Source organism: Chanos chanos, chromosome 10 (genome assembly GCF_902362185.1).
Source record: "Chanos chanos chromosome 10, fChaCha1.1, whole genome shotgun sequence".
Taxonomy (NCBI): Eukaryota; Metazoa; Chordata; class Actinopteri; order Gonorynchiformes; family Chanidae; genus Chanos; species Chanos chanos.
Genome location: NC_044504.1, coordinates 33857592 through 33873564, shown reverse-complemented (window position 1 = coordinate 33873564; position 15973 = coordinate 33857592). Strand labels below are relative to the sequence as shown.

At 41.3% G+C, this 15973-nt stretch overlaps 2 protein-coding genes across 3 annotated transcripts; both read right to left on the bottom strand.

Moving 5' to 3' along the window:
• Window positions 1-640: 640 nt before the first annotated feature.
• Window positions 641-2655, bottom strand: creg2 (cellular repressor of E1A-stimulated genes 2). Its single transcript, XM_030786840.1, has 4 exons — window positions 2212-2655; window positions 1639-1808; window positions 1251-1364; window positions 641-1113 (listed from the first exon to the last, which is right to left on the bottom strand). The coding sequence occupies exons 1-4, from the start codon at window positions 2629-2631 to the stop codon at window positions 972-974; spliced, it is 846 nt and encodes a 281-aa protein (XP_030642700.1). The 5' UTR covers window positions 2632-2655; the 3' UTR covers window positions 641-971.
• A 324-nt stretch (window positions 2656-2979) lies between these two features.
• Window positions 2980-15307, bottom strand: cracdla (cracd like a). Of its 2 annotated transcripts, XM_030786087.1 has the most exons (12): window positions 15217-15307; window positions 12116-12246; window positions 9913-9975; window positions 9378-9534; window positions 8951-9068; window positions 8657-8818; window positions 8374-8472; window positions 7885-8067; window positions 5855-7511; window positions 4174-5165; window positions 3468-3591; window positions 2980-3338 (listed from the first exon to the last, which is right to left on the bottom strand). In XM_030786087.1, the coding sequence occupies exons 3-12, from the start codon at window positions 9959-9961 to the stop codon at window positions 3160-3162; spliced, it is 3720 nt and encodes a 1239-aa protein (XP_030641947.1). In that variant the 5' UTR covers window positions 9962-9975; window positions 12116-12246; window positions 15217-15307; the 3' UTR covers window positions 2980-3159. The 2 variants fall into 2 exon arrangements, with proteins under 2 accessions (XP_030641947.1, XP_030641948.1); XM_030786088.1 differs by lacking the exons at window positions 12116-12246; window positions 15217-15307 and having other exon boundaries at window positions 9913-10182.
• Window positions 15308-15973: the final 666 nt, after the last annotated feature.

Below are 15973 nucleotides of genomic sequence, written 5' to 3'. Positions count from 1 at the left end.
ATCTAAGTGTACATAAATTATTTTCAGTCTCTACAAGGCATAAGCTAAGTGTAGAGTCTCATGCTCTGTCGTCATAGTGTCCCATAATACATCTTGTATTCATTTCCCAATGTACAATTTAATCAAAAAGTGCAATACACACTGGAACTACTTAGGCTTGAGTGACCACAAAAAACAATTAAATGTCTTGTCAGGAAACAGCATTTTGTAAGAGAAATCCTTAACTGTCACTTCTCAGTGATCGTTCTCACATGCATGTCTCATGTTACTACACGTCAAAATCAGATGTTCTTTCGAGGGTCCTTACAATAAACAAATTTCATTGTCTGTATGAGGAGAGTAAGTACAGTAAAAAAATTCGTGGATAACTAAATTATTTGTATATTATACAACCTAAACTTTACTGCTACTGACTATTGACAACATGTCAGCCATTTTCATACTGCCTGAAAAAGACACATGACTTAAAACCAGGTTACAGATCTGGCATTGAACATATTTGATAACACCATTTACTTATTATATCTAACTTCAAAAATTGCTCTTACAGAAGCAATCTTCTCTTGATTTCTTTTCCAATTCGGGGTCTGCAACATAAGAATCTACAACAGTTGGGTATGACAAAATATTTATTGAAACTCTCCGTCAACTCTTGTTTTAGATGAATATATGCATTGGTGAGGCATTTTATAATTTCACATTCCACAGTCTTATTCAACAGGTAATGCAAGAGTTTACACAGCAAACATCAACATGGCACTGAAGCCATTCAAAGAGTCGGCGTTCTGCAGCAGAGAGGTGTGGTACCAGAGACATTAGATCACAATCCCGATGATTCTTTCATAAAATAAAAAAAATTAAAACCATGTGGTAACAGCATCTCCTCTCCAGAATTACTGGAAATCCATATTCGGATTGACATTTTTACGGAGGATGTCGTTTTGGGGGGGTTATTGTGGGGGTTTTTGGTTTCATTGAGGAGTGGCTTTGAAATAATCTTCCAAGGGTATGAGTGACACTCCCCCTATCCAATCTTGCAGCCAAACTTGCTGTAGCACCAGTTTCATGAAAAACCATTTATGTCCTACAGGCCATTTCTTCATGACAGGGTGTCTGTAAGAAAACACAGTGAAACATTCAAAACACACACACACACAAACACACAGCATTGAATGAAGACATTAAAAGCAAAAGTTTTTATTTTTAAAAAATCGCTATTAATGGTTTCCTAGAGATACATGTGCACTAACCTTGAAAACAAGGCCTCCTTGGCAAAGTCTATTTCATCTGATTCGACCTCTACCATCTGACCAGTCAGGGTAAGTCTGGCACACCTAGGATCCTCAGGATCATATAAATGCTTCCTGTGAACATAGAATGCCCATTGTCTCAAAAACCATTCAAAAGTGCACAGTGTGCATCCTGAGGAAAACGGCTAAGTTTGATGAGGGTATAAAATTAGACCGCTCTCACATACATTTCAATATGCTTACTTATGTATTAGATAAAGCAGACACTTGCTTATATGATTTTTGTGCAGTTAGTATGACAGAAACCATTACCATTATGTGGTTCTTTCATGTACACCCATAACAAAAAAAAAAAAACATTTAAAATGGAAACAAAGACAGAACTGACCTACAAAAATCTCCCTCTGCCTCAGAGAATGTTAAAGAAGCAAAAGGGAAACTCCTTAGATCTGCCACGGTGTTGTCCATTGGAGTGACGTAGAAATAAGGGATTCCGGTGCTGTTGTCAAGTGGACCGTCACTGACAGAGAAGATGTTCCCAAATGGCAGGCCTTTTATCTGCACAGTACAACTGAATGTTTGAACGTATATTGTTTTGAAGATCATGAGAGTCGTCACTAGTGACAGCTCAGTATTTTGGGGGGACAGGGCTAAAGTAGCACATGGGGGGGGGGAAACTATTGTATAGGGTATATGCAAATCGTGGTCTTATTTAAGTGTGTAAATGTACTAATGTAGAGTTCTGAAGCGTAACACTGGGATTTTGACCACCCTTTACATTAAAAAAAGAAAAAAAAACTTTCTAAAACCTAGCGAAACAGAGAATCAGTGCAAACCATTTGTGAACTGTTAATACAACGGCACTTGTAAACATAGAAATACTTTTCTGGAATTTGTTCTAGCTCAGAGTAATCCTGTATGCCACAAAACAGCACAATAACAACTATGCAACAGTAGATACCTTGTCCAGTGTTGAGATGGTCGCGAGATGCCCCCAGTCACTGTAGTGTGCAATGTATCTCGCAGTTCTGGCCGTCTCCTCGTGCGGTGGAGGCGGTGGAGCGGTCGCAGGGGATTTCACCCCCTCTATTCGGTAAGAGAAAACTCGGGATGCAGACGATACCTGTCCAATGTCATCTGCTTTAGATATGGGCTCTTTAATTTTCTCTGTGCCATCTCGATATACTGTGGACGGGTATGCCTGTTTCCAGATCCCTACACTGTCAACTAGCAAGGCTGGGGCAACAGCCTCGTCTGAATTAGTGTCATCCTCAACAACATCATTTGTAGTACCCCAAGAGTTTCTTATGGAGTAGCTGTCACTGACAAACAATATCGCAGAAAATAATAACGACTGCACGGCAAAACTACTCGGCGTCATGCTTCTTCGGGGAGACCTCTTCGACAAAACACCTCTTTGCTTACGAAAAAATACATGGGACGCTTTCATAACAAAGGGTACGTACGTAAATCGAGTGTATGGGCAACAGCGACACCATGTGACCCGCCAAGTTATATGTGATATTTATAATCTCCCTGTTTTGAAACGTCGCTGGAGTGTACAACATAATATCATTCCAGAGTACACACGTACTGCTAAGTACTGTTAAATCCAGTGTTCAGTAGAAACAGAACATCAAGAGGTACTTACATCTTGTTGCTTCATTAACTACACGCAACAACATTTTTCGGCCACAGAGATATTATTTTATTGTAACATTCTGGTAAATAAACAAATCGATAATTTTCATAAACACTTTGATAAAAATCACATCCTTTGACAGATAAACTCAAACATCATTAAATTATAGTTCAGATAAACAATATTTCTGAGTTAACAAGACAATGTTAGGAGAGGGATCAAAATCTGAGAGTCACACACCCTCTCTTCCTACACTATGCCTGCCTCTTAATCCATAGATTTATCACTCCATGCAAGGGACTTCCTCTTCGCAAGCTCCATCCAAGACGGCTGGCCTCCGTCACTGTTGGATGGGAGAGGTGATGATGATAAGGGTGAGGAAGATGGTGGCCCTGTCTTCCTCTGCCATCTGTCCTCTCTGTCCACGAGCCTCGTAGGTACAGCAGCTGTTGAGTTTGAAACATGAGCCCAAAACTTGCAATGAGAGCATAAAATCTCTGATTATCTAAAAATGTATAAAAGGAATCACTCCCCATACAACAAACACAAATACACACAAATTTTTTTCCATATACCTGAGATTGTTGTACTAGCTCTCGCCCCTTCCACATTTGCGCATCTGTTACTAAATATGGTTTGAAATGGAGATGTGGACTGAGCTGTAATTCGAGCTTCAGATGTTGCTTTCGGCTCCTCAACCTACGAACATGACATCAACAAGGGGAAAATGAGGAGTTTATACTAGATGTTAGATACCAGTAAATGGTAGATGGTAGATACCAGTACTAGGAAATTCTCTGAGAACAGTTTCCATGAACATCAACCACTCAATCACTATATGACTGTAAACGTATTCCATTTAGTACCAAGCTGCTTTGCACAGGAGTCAGGTACAGGTTTAATACATTTTCTGAACCAAACTGAGCAAGGATTAATGCAATGTGTAAAATGCATTACATCCAATATTATTTTAACATGACCAATCAAGTAAAATGACGTACAGATTACGTTAATACTCTATTTACCTAGTGTCCCAAAAAACAGGTACATGTTCTCACTTATATAACAGGTTAAAACAATGCTTGTGACATATTTTATGTCAAAATCCATATCCCAGTTGATTTGGCATGGGTGTTGTCTGTAAGACAGTGAAGTTATATTTTTCTCTGTCGAACCAGTTTCGAGAACATGCCAAACCATGACATCAACACCATGATTCTCACCAAACTCTGAGTTTTGCGCACCATTACACACCTAATAGGCACAGGTCCACACAATTACCTTGGTCCCCATAGGTGCCCTGTCTGCCAAGTTCTCCATGTGGGTAGCTCTGCTCCCAGTCTCGGCAGCCCACGGCACCCTGCCTTTCTGTGAGGCTTTTCCATTTCCTTTCTCCCTTTCTCCTTGTTCTGCTCTGACTGGGTCACTGGAGGGCCTGTCATCCCTCCTGTGAAGTCTGTACTCTATGGCGGGTGGAGTTGTTTGTGGGAAGATCTGCGGGGTATTCTGAAGAACTTGGTTATACGTGAACTTTGGGCTTGACGAGAGCTGCGGGGGAATTGTGGATTGAACCGAATGTAGCACAGTCTGTGGTGGGACTTGTGTTAAGTTGAGGGGTGAAGACTGTGTAAAGGGTTGTGTCTGGTGAGTGGAGGTTTGTGCTAATTGATGCTTTGCTGTCTGACTTTTTTGAATGTCTTGATGAGTGGGCATTGGGTAAGTTATTGACTGTGCTTGTCGTGAAGTGAGCTGAGAGACTGAAGTTTTATTAGTGGTCAGCTGCCCTTGTTTGGCATTGGACTGTGCTGTTTCTGGTTGACTGCAGCTTATCTGTGCTGCTCTTGAGGACATTTGGGTCTCTGTGGTTGGTTGTGCTGGTCTCGCAGCTAAAGTTTGGTTTGGGGTGGACAGTGTCGGCTTAAAAGAGGGTTGCGTGGTCGAGTGGAGGGCTGCCGGTGGATATGCAGTGGACTGTACTGGTCTCATAGCAGGCTGTGCGGGTGGGGATTGGCTAGCGGTTGTGGCCGTGGGCCGCGTAGCCATCTGCAGACCGGTGAATTCAGGCAGCCTGCTGGTAAAGAGTTGTTGTAGACTCTTGGTCTTTTCTCTGGCCACACTCATCCAGGACACCTCAGACGTAGAGTCCTGAGGCTCTTTAGAAAAAGGAGCGGATGCTGCTATATTCTCTTTAGGGGGAACGGGCATTTGTGGCAAAGGCGTAGGACGAATACCCTTATCGGGTAAGAATTCAGGTTGTGTTGGAGGAGCTTTATCTGTTGAGTAAAACAGACTTTACTGTTAGATACACCTCACAGTGTTGTGAGATACATATTGTGGTACTGCTGATCTGAATGATCAGTCCATGTGTCAATACTTTTTTTTAAGCTCTTTTCCCTTATGCGTCATTCTCTGATAAAATTACCAAACTCCTAAGAAGAAATCAACTGAATTTGTTGAAACAATGCTTAAAACACACCACATGAATGTTTTTCTCAGATTTCATTACAGTTTCGCCTATGAGGTCCATTAAGATTAGCTGCCAACCAAGAGAGCAAGGTCGCAACAAGAGGGAACACTGAACATTGCTGGGATAGGACCGATCATTCAAATGCAGCAAATACACGTTTGTTCTGGGTCAGTTTGATATTAGAAAGATATTATTGCATATTTGTTGCATGTTATGACTCTTTCACTGTTGCCTCAGTGAAGATTCAAAAAATCAATCAAACCAGAGTTGTACTAATTGCAATGAATGTATAATAGCTAAACACTGTTTGTTGCATACAATAAGCAGTGGTGAGTACAGGAGCATGGGAGGTTTAAGTCACATTTGACTCTCCATATCACCTTTTTTTTAAGAATTCATATTTCTGTATCACTTAAGTAAAGAAATTACAACAGGGTAGGAAAAAAATACTTCAGTCATGTGAGCAGATAGGAGCTGAGTGTGAAATAGTCTCACCTGCCTGTCTGAAGGACTCAAGCCACTCCCTGTCCCTGCCAGTCCGTTTGGGTGAAGAACTGGACATTTGAGCAGAGGGCGGCATGGGGGACAAACCAGTATGGGAAAGAGGCTTGTTAAGCATAGACTCCACTGATCTTCCTCTCTGGGGGCTTGGGGTGGTGTCCAGTTGCTCTTCAGATACTCCGGAATGGGATGAAGCAGGTAAGGGGGCCAAGGGCGGGGTCAGTGCCCCAATCTCAGCGCTGTGCCTTTTGACTTTGAGCTCAGACTGGGCCAAATCCGAGCGGTACTTGAGGCAGAGAGAGGTGGAGCGCAGCTTCACTCCAAAAGCGTTCCCTCCCCCTTTCTCCTTCTCCTCCTCATCCAACTCGTTTCCTTTCAGCTCCTCATTTGCTTCTTCTGCCTCCTCCACTCCTTCCTGGACCTCCTCTTCTGTGGCCTCCACCCCCATCTCCTGGGTTTCGTTTCCTTGATCGTCCTCTCTCCCTTGGGCTGTTACGGAGTTGGGTAGTAGTTCTCTTGGTTTGGTTGGTGCAGATGGTACATTGGATTTGGTTTTAGATACCATTTCCAATCTGGGTGCCTCTGACAATGGAGAAGAGTGGTGATCTTTTCCTGTGACTCCCACCCTTTGGCTCTCGGCTTGACCTAAGGGACCTCTGGCCCAAGGAACAGCCTCCTTTCTTGCCTCTGTTTTCTCTAACCCTCCCAAGATACCCTCAGTTCTTGGCTGATCTTGTTGTAGATTAGATGATATGGAAGGCTGGGAGGACCTGGCTACTTGCCTTTGCTGTTTGAGGGATTCTGCCTGTGGCTGATCCACCTGTCTGGTGGGTGATGCTGTGGTACTTTGCCATCCACGCTCCACTTCTGATACATCTTGTGTGGAAAATGGATGTCTTCGAAGATTTGCTGCTCTCAGAGTTACCACAGAAGCTAGATCAGCTGACACTCGTGAGGGTGCCAACTGTTGGTCATTTAAGCAATTCTTTGCATGGAGGGTTGCAGATTGCCCCTGGACCATATCCTTGCTCTCGATGTTGAGGATAAGTGGTTCATCAAGTTCTCCCTGTTTCACATTCAGCTGTTGTCTGGAAGTCAAACCCATGGGTCTTGCAGGCAGTACAATATTTTCTTGAGCACTTTTTGATGTGGAATCACTAGAAATATCTCTGATAGTTTCTCTGGTTTTCATACTCTTTGGGGAGGGTGAGCTTGGGGCTTTGGCAGTGACTGCTTCTACGGAGTCAAGTTCAGCATCAGGAGCGGGGCGATTGACAGATGCGGTTCGAGTCTTAGGGACGGACACTGTGGCCCAACTCGGTGTCTCCTGCTTAACTGTCAGGTGCTGAGGGAGTCCCAATTTGGTGAAGGTGGTCTGTCGATCTGCCTCTTCCTGCTCAGGCTGCTGGGAAGACTGTCTTTGTGCTTGAGCTTTCTGGGCACCTCCAGTGCCCTCCTGAGTCTTTCGGGGTGAAGCTGGGGGGGCATTCCTGGCTGGAGGAGAAGTAAACTTTTCCACGGGCTGTAAAACTTCGGAGGAGAAAGAAGAGATGTAGGTCATCTCCTTGGTTGCACGGACTTCTTCTTCCGGCTTCTCAGTCAGAGGGCCTGTCAGGTGGTTCACGCTCTCTGAACGTGGCCGACTGGTAGACTGGTCCAAAAAAAACAACGACATAAAAACAGCTCTGATTTCTAGGATTAGGACAAGGGATATATTAGGATAGGGCCACGATGCAAAAACGCATTGTTGAATGAACCATTGTTTTAAAGGGAATAGCACAGAACTGCTGAAAATCCTGGCTCTCTTCAAATTATTTAATATGAATGATCTGGCACTGCACAAGGTGGTTTTTCACAGGAGATTTAAGGCCACCTCATACCTCTACTGAGAATGCAGTAGAGGTATGAGGTACCTCTACTGCAGTACTTCTCTGCAGTACTTCTCTCCATTGTCCTGGTACATTAAGAATATATGCTATACGCAGCTGAAGAGCACTGTGAACTCATACCCCAGTCAAACTCACCAAAGTAGGAAACCTTCTCATTTTGGCGCTGGCCCTCTGGTTCCTGGGTTTAACGGACATACGGTGACGAGCTGCAGAATTATCAAGGCAAGGGGTGATCTGAGGAGGGGAGCTGAAGTCAACCCCAGGGGGCTCAGTTGAGGTGGAAATGGGCATGTGACTGTTGAGTCTAGGAGAGAGAGGCTGAGAGAAAAGCTGACAGTAAATTTGGAATGACAGCAAACATACATAAACAGACACAAAACATAAATACAGAACTAATACATTACTTAAAAAACATGACTTGTCGAACCGTACTTGTGTGTTTTTAACAGGTATTAAGTTGTTAATTATCAGTTAATTTCTGGGATTTTGATTTCATTCAGATCTGAATTACAAACATTTAAGTGGGGCGAAGGATGTGATCGAAGAAACAAATAAGAGGCTTGGGGGGTGGCGGGGGGGGGGGGGGAGCATCTCACTGGTTGATGACGCAGGGAATGACATTACCTGTTCATCCTCTTCACTTCCTGCTCCAGCTAAACTCAGAGAGCTATGGTTTCTGAGAGGGATGGAGAATGGGTAAAAGCTTCCAGTCACCCCAAAGGGCTACACACAGGAACAAACAAATGCAAGGTGAAAGAAGAATGGTGCAAACACACAGAATAACGAACCTCTGTTCATGTCACGTTGCACAAATGTAAACGGATTTATGTGAAAGGGTCTGGACAGAAAAATAATATTAAAAAAAAAACCACACATTGGTAAAGGATTTTATGCGAGGCATTGTCACCTTATTGGATGAGGCTGGCCGTACACCTTCACCCTGAGAGTTTTCAGGGGGACTGTGTGGAAGTCCATCATCCTCTGAACTTCCGCCTGGGTCCTCAGGCCGCTTTATGGGCAAAACCATAGGGGGCGGGCCTAGCCGCATATTCTGCTGCTGGAGTTTCATCTAACCAATCAGAGAGCAAGAATGTCTCTCAGTTTAGAACAGTGAATTTGACGTTGCCATAGTATGTAAATTTAGGAACAACGGACAGTAGAGGTCCAGGAAAAAAAACTCTATGTGTAGTAAGGGGCTCACCTGTAGAGCTCGGATCCGACCATGACTGTTCTCCTGGGATAGGAGCCTTGGCGGCTCTGGGTCTGACTGGAAAATACTGTCATGTGACAATGCTCTAGCTCCAAGCATGCCCTGGGAACTGTTGTAGATGCACATTTAAAGTGTTTCAATTATTTATATTAATATGATAATAATCATTAAAACAAAACATTACGAACAACCAACAAACTCTTTATATCCCTGTTTTCAGATGAGAATTGTGAAACAGTCATAAAACAGATAAGAACCATTTAATAATCATAAAACACCTGTTTAAAGCCAGGTTTAAACACACTGAGCTCACTCCAGTATTCTTATAATGTGAACTGTACACCAATAAGAAACAAGTTATCTGACAAGAGCCAATGAAATGACAGGAATAGACTGTAACTAATAGGATGATACTCACAGAATATCTCCAATGTTCAGATGTTCATTCCAACTGAATGTAACGTCACTGGCTGACTGGCTCTGCTTCATATCTCCTGCCTCATCTTTTTTCTGGATCTTTGCCGACAGACGTGACCTCACGATCCTCAGCTTGGGCCTCTTCTTCTCTGTGATCCCTTGAGATCCGTGACATGATACACAGAATATTATGACAGCATAGCTTTGCACAGTCACAATAAAACCTCAGTGACTCTAAACAGTGTTTCAGATATGGAGAGAAAATGTGATACAAATTGTAGAAAAATGTGATCAGAATCATATATACTCAAGGTCTGAGAGATCTAAACAACAACAGAATAAATTAATGTAGTCTGAAAATGTTGCGCTATGGGGATTTCGTATTAAAATAAGCGTATTTTTTCATGATAACTGGTCCATGACAATGGTTCAGAGACTTTAAGAGACCATCTTTTGATTCATAGCTTTTTGTTGTTGTTGTTTTGTTTTGTTTTGAGCACTAATTTAAGAACAGACTGAACAGAGGCTATTCTGACCTGTTAGGTCTTCATAGCTTCCACCCTCAGTCTCTCCCGTGGCTTCCATACCACCCCTGCACTCTTTAAATATGGAACGGAAAATGATGAGATACAGTAGAGAAACAGAATGTGAGAGAGATTATGACCAGCACAAATAAAGGTTAGGATCAGGGGGGAAAAGGAGAGAACATTATTAACATGCATGAGAATCCATCTGTCAAACATTCTTTGCTCTCCTTGCTTATCTCTCTGATAAGAAAAATCTTATGGTTTCCTACATGCCAGCAAAGCTTAGAGGTTTATCTCCATTTTTAAGACTTAGTAATTCTATTTGCCTACACCACCATACTGTGATTACTGTACCATTTTTAAGACTTGCCCACAACACCATACTGTGACTACAGTACCATTTTAAGACTTGCTCACAGCACCATACTGTGACTACAGTACCATTTTTAAGACTTGCTCACAGCACCATACTGTGACTACAGTACCATTTTTAAGACTTGCTCACAGCACCATACTGTGACTACAGTACCATTTTAAGACTTGCTCACAGCACCATACTGTGACTACAGTACCATTTTAAGACTTGCTCACAGCACCATACTGTGACTACTGTACCATTTTTAAGACTTGCCCACAACACCATACTGTGACTACAGTACCATTTTTTTAAGACTTGCTCACAGCACCATACTGTGACTACAGTACCATTTTAAGACTTGCTCACAGCACCATACTGTGACTACTGTACCATTTATAAGACTTGCTCACAGCACCATACTATGACTATAGTATCGACTATGAGCCACGAAGGGGACTACATATTAAAATTTTAGGTGTATACAACCAAACAGTCAAAACACACACACACACACACACACACACACACACATTTGTCTCTATGTCCAACCTGGAATATCCCGTTTACTTCTATTTTAATGTAACTAAACATTAATGGCCTAGCCCTACATGTAATGAACTAAATATTTTGAAAAACATTTATATCCTCATGGAGACATTTGGTCCACACACACACAGAAATACACACACACGCACGCGCACGCACACACACACACAGACACACACAGACACACAAACAAACCCCAAATAAAACAAAGGGAAAGACTTCCATAAACTCAGAAACAAGTTCAAGGGGTTATCTCGCACATGTGTAAAAACACACGTGTACTTTCAAACACACAATACACTGTTTACATTTCCTTGGACTGTGAACATCTCCTCTGTCTCATACGGGGCTAAACCATTTTATTACGATGGTTTTGTTTCCCTATCATTTACTGTTCAGTTGATAAGTGAGAGGTGGTAATGGTGCAGAAACAGCATGCAAAGTCCAGCCACTCATTCCCTTTTACGTAAAACTTTGACTCGACTATTTTCTCATGCAAAGAATGTCTTTGTACTGTGATCACCCTCTCCGGACCTGCAGGAAATACCTCTTATGTATGTAAAACCTTCTGAGTTTTTCTGAAGGCTTTTGTTTAACCAGCGAACACAAACAGTTCCATGAGGTTAGAGGACTAGATAAACTGAATCAACTGGGTCTTTCTGAATTTATGTTAGTCCCAGCTAATGTGTATGTCCTACTAAAAGTATATGTGTACACAAAAAAATTTCAATAATATAAATTCTCAGCTGAATCATTAACACAGATTTTTTTTTGTGCTAAAGTATGGTAAACTGCATACAAATCCAACTTAAGTTTTAATGAGCTTATCATTCGAAAGTCTGAAAGAGCCAGTTCCCATGGAATTACACACTGAGTGAGCATTACTGTTCCAAATTTCACTAATGTACATTTTCACTAATGTACATTTTCACTAATCCTCTAATAAAAGACTGATCAGCAGGTTCTGACACACTTGCATGTAAAACAGCTAAAATATCGCTGACAAACTATAGATAGCAAAGGACAAGAGATAGCAGAAAATAATCACAAAGAGATAGAGAGAGAGAGAGAGAGAGAGAGAGAGAGAGACAGAGAGAGAGAGAGAGAGAGAGAGACAGAGAGAGAGAGAGACAGAGAGAGAGAGAGAGAACCATAGTAAAACACAAGTACAAAAAGCATGGCTACTCATAATTACAACAGACCAATACATTTTCTGATACACAGAGATGTTTAACTTTACACATGACTTCTGAATCAGAATGCTGCAGCACACAGTACACACATGATCAGTCAAGGGTCTGTATTTACCTTGTTTAAACACTCTTCCTGACCCGCTTGCTGCTCCACCAATTGGTCAACCGGCTGTTTTCCTCAGTGTGGGCTCTTCTTATACAAACCAAAATCGAAAAGTATTGGTTTTCATTGTCCAAAACCATACGCTGATGCAGCGGAATAAAAAGAAATAGAATGGTATTTAACCAGTAAGTCGATGTAAATGAGAGTTATAAGAAAGGAAGGGAAATCTAGTACACAAATGGAAGGTCACAATGTTAGGGTTCAATGTTTGCCAACAGGACTGGAGCAAACACATACAAAATAAACTCCGTTACATTGCAGTCACACACTGGGCTGTGCTCTTAAGCTCCTTATGAAACTAAACAGATTTCCACCACAGAAACCAAATGAGAACAGACAAGCTGCAGTGTACACAGAGAAAAATGCATCATTCATACTTTACCACAACATAACACACAAACTTAGCTGCTACATCAACATGACAGTGTGTTTATGTGTGTGTATGTTTACTGGGATATGCAATGTAAGGTTAAACTCTATAGTTCCAAGAGAGAAATGAATTCTAACAATCTTTTTTTTTCAACAAAAGAAATAGGAATGCTGAAAAGTTACACGGAGTGATTGATTGTCTTAATCTTCACACTGTGTTTGGGTTTTACTCTTATACTAAAGGGATATGAGTCACCATTGCTGGTCTAAAGTCCACTTTTGGAATTTTAGTCTGACATGCCTGATTCCTGTGACACTGGAGGGAGGATACATAACAACAAGCTTTACTTTAGAACGCAAAATATTCACACACTATCACTGGATGGTAAAACGCCAACTTAAATCAATTCAATACATGGTCCGCAAAAATGAGATTCAAGAACATACTCGGGACGCGTCTTAAATGACTAAACATTGTGGTTTGACAGCTCAGAAGAAGTACAAGAAAGCACTGGATTTTAAGACAAAGATTAAGACTAGTCTTGAATTTAAAAGCATTTTAAATGGAGAAATCTTCATTTAGTATCCATTGCAGTTCAGCAGCAGGCTTAATCCTTAACTGAAAAACTGGCCCAAAGAGGCCATTTGAGACAAGGATTTAGTCTTGTGAAATGGAGAGGTAAAGGAGACCTGGATGAAGTAGCAAAGTTAACCAGTGAGATGAAATTTTAGCACAACTCCTGTCCTCAGACGGCGAAAACCATAGCCTACGTTGCAGACCGATAGCATCCGTATGGAAAAACCCCATTGTTGGCTAACGACTTCACATGAAAGCTGTTCAGTTCTACTGAACCGTGATAGAGATATGTATACAGTATTGTAAGTGAAGTACCATTACCTATACTTGTCATGAAGCAACATAACCGACAACCAGATATATTGAACTGCTTGTTTAAATAAAAGATATATGTACATTTTTCTATATGTGGCTGAAGAATGAAGACAATGCCTATGGTTGTTTTTATATTGGCAACTCATTAATCTGTCTTACTGGATGAAACATCAGCCTGACTTGATCAGTGTGGACATCTAGACTGATTAAATACAGATTATATAGCAATCAATAATAATGCAGTCTATACGTAGGTCTACAATCCTTCAGAAATAAACAGGTTACAGAGAGACAGTGTATAGTAGACCCTGAAGACAATTAGCTGTCTCTTTTCAAAAGACGTTTAGTTTAAAGACTTTATTTCATTTACCCTGTGTTAACCCTTCGCCTAAAAATCTCGCTCGCGTATTCAATCTCTCCCTTCCATTATCTCCTGTTCCCACTGGATGGAACATTGAGCATTCAGCCTAAAGCCCACAGCAGGTTTGTCCCAGATACAGAGAACAAATCTGTGTCAGGATCAGGAGTTGTCTGCAAAATCCCCCTTCTTCCCTCCTACTGGAAAAAAAAAAAAAAAAAGCCATGACATCTGGGTGACTTTCAGCTAGCCTACATAATGTGTCTGGTTTTCATCTTTGTTGTCATCATCCTCTCAAAGGCTACCATTTAATATCTAGCACTAAAGGAACTGATTCCATTCAAACAGACATGAATCCCCCATAAAACAGAGTATAGGGCGAATGATGGAATTAATAGGTCCAGTTGACATCTATAGTAGACATGAGGATCACGAACTACACTAACTGAAATGGTGAAATGTTAGAAATCTGATAAGATTAATTACTATGAATAACAATAATAATCACGTGTACTTCACTGTTTTTCTTATGTTTGTGTCTATGTTTTTATCCATACACAATGGACGTCCATGTTTTAAAGCCTGATTGTTCCCATGTTGTATTCGCCATTCACTTAATTTATCCCACCAACCACTGGTTGCAACGATTTGGGCAAGCGCAACGTGAGAGCATCCATCCTGTCCCCCCTTTTCCCTACTAGATGAAATATGATTAATTTGTTATTTAGAAGAAACTACCGTGTTTGCATGGGATTTTATTCCCTCTGAAGCAAAATTTGAGGGACACACATTGAGATTAAGGACGATTATAGATATACATAATCCGCTTCCGGAGGGAATTCATGCAGATATTTCTGCGACAAAACGTTTTCTAATAAGAAAGTAACCACCGAGAGAACAGTTATTTTATCGTTTCATACTGGATGGTCTGTGTGAATGTATTGTTTTTTATTTAATGAAAGCAGTATGGAAACAGTTTCACTTTAACTGCTGACACACTTAATTAGTTATACCAACACATCAGAGATAGACATAATAAACTTCGTGCAGCCAGAACATACGGCACATATGTTGGTGATTTACACGTAACACTGACATTATTTGAAAATGACCGTCTAAACAGTAAAAATTCTTTGCATGACTTTGCAATGTAGAGTGTGACTACGTACAGCGCACCTGGGGAATAAATGTCCCACATTGTGTCACTATCAGAGTGCGTCAAATGGCGACGTGGATGAAAAATCTTTGTACTCAGCTAATAATACAAACAACGTCGAGCTCAAAACGACGCTAAATCATAAAGTTATTACTGTGTTCATAAAACTACAAAGGAGTACATTTCCTTTTGCAAGTATACTGACTCTGCAGTAGCTGTCCTGTTATCGATACAACATGCTGACAGTTTGATTGAGTATTTCAAATGGAGATACTCACGTTATTTGAACGTCAAATTAGAAGACATACAGATGACAGACCAGACATCTTCAAACTCTGCTGTCCTCCGTCAACTAGCCTATCTTCACCTCCTCAGTGTTTACTGCTGCTGTGACTTTACGGATCGCTCAGAAGCAGCCAATCGGACGCAACTGCTCGCCTCTCCCTCCGTAGAAAAAGTGACGCCCGACGCGAGATGATACTTGGCTGAAACCACCAAACTGTGTAATTGACTAAATCTGGCAGTTACTTCGTCAAAATATACAAATGGAATTGAAATCGGTAATCCTGGTGAAGCGCCTTGTATGTTAGTTTTATGGAGTGAGGGCTACATGTTTAGAAACTGCATTGTCCTCTTTAAATTCTGCTTTTCGGATGCCTCTTGTGCTGCGCAAATCTTAAATTAGTCTCTTCAAAAGCTGGAAATGGTGCCTCCTAAGAAAAAGTTATGAGAGTCCATATTTTGAGGGAAATATTAAACCTATAATAAATAATATAAATGAACTGTAAAAAGACAAAATCTATCAATGTTCTGACGGCGAATGAAGGAATTGAATAAAAACTGATGTGAAAAAGTCTGAATCGTGACATTTTAAGTCGCTGTACGGTAAATGCAACGACGCTCGAGACAAATTGTCCGAACGTTCGCTGAATAGCCTTGTAAAACGTAAACTTCATTTGTATAGCGCTTTTTACGTCTCAAAGCAGCTTTACAGCGATCGGTGCCCAAACCCCCAGTGAGCAAGCCCAAGGCAAC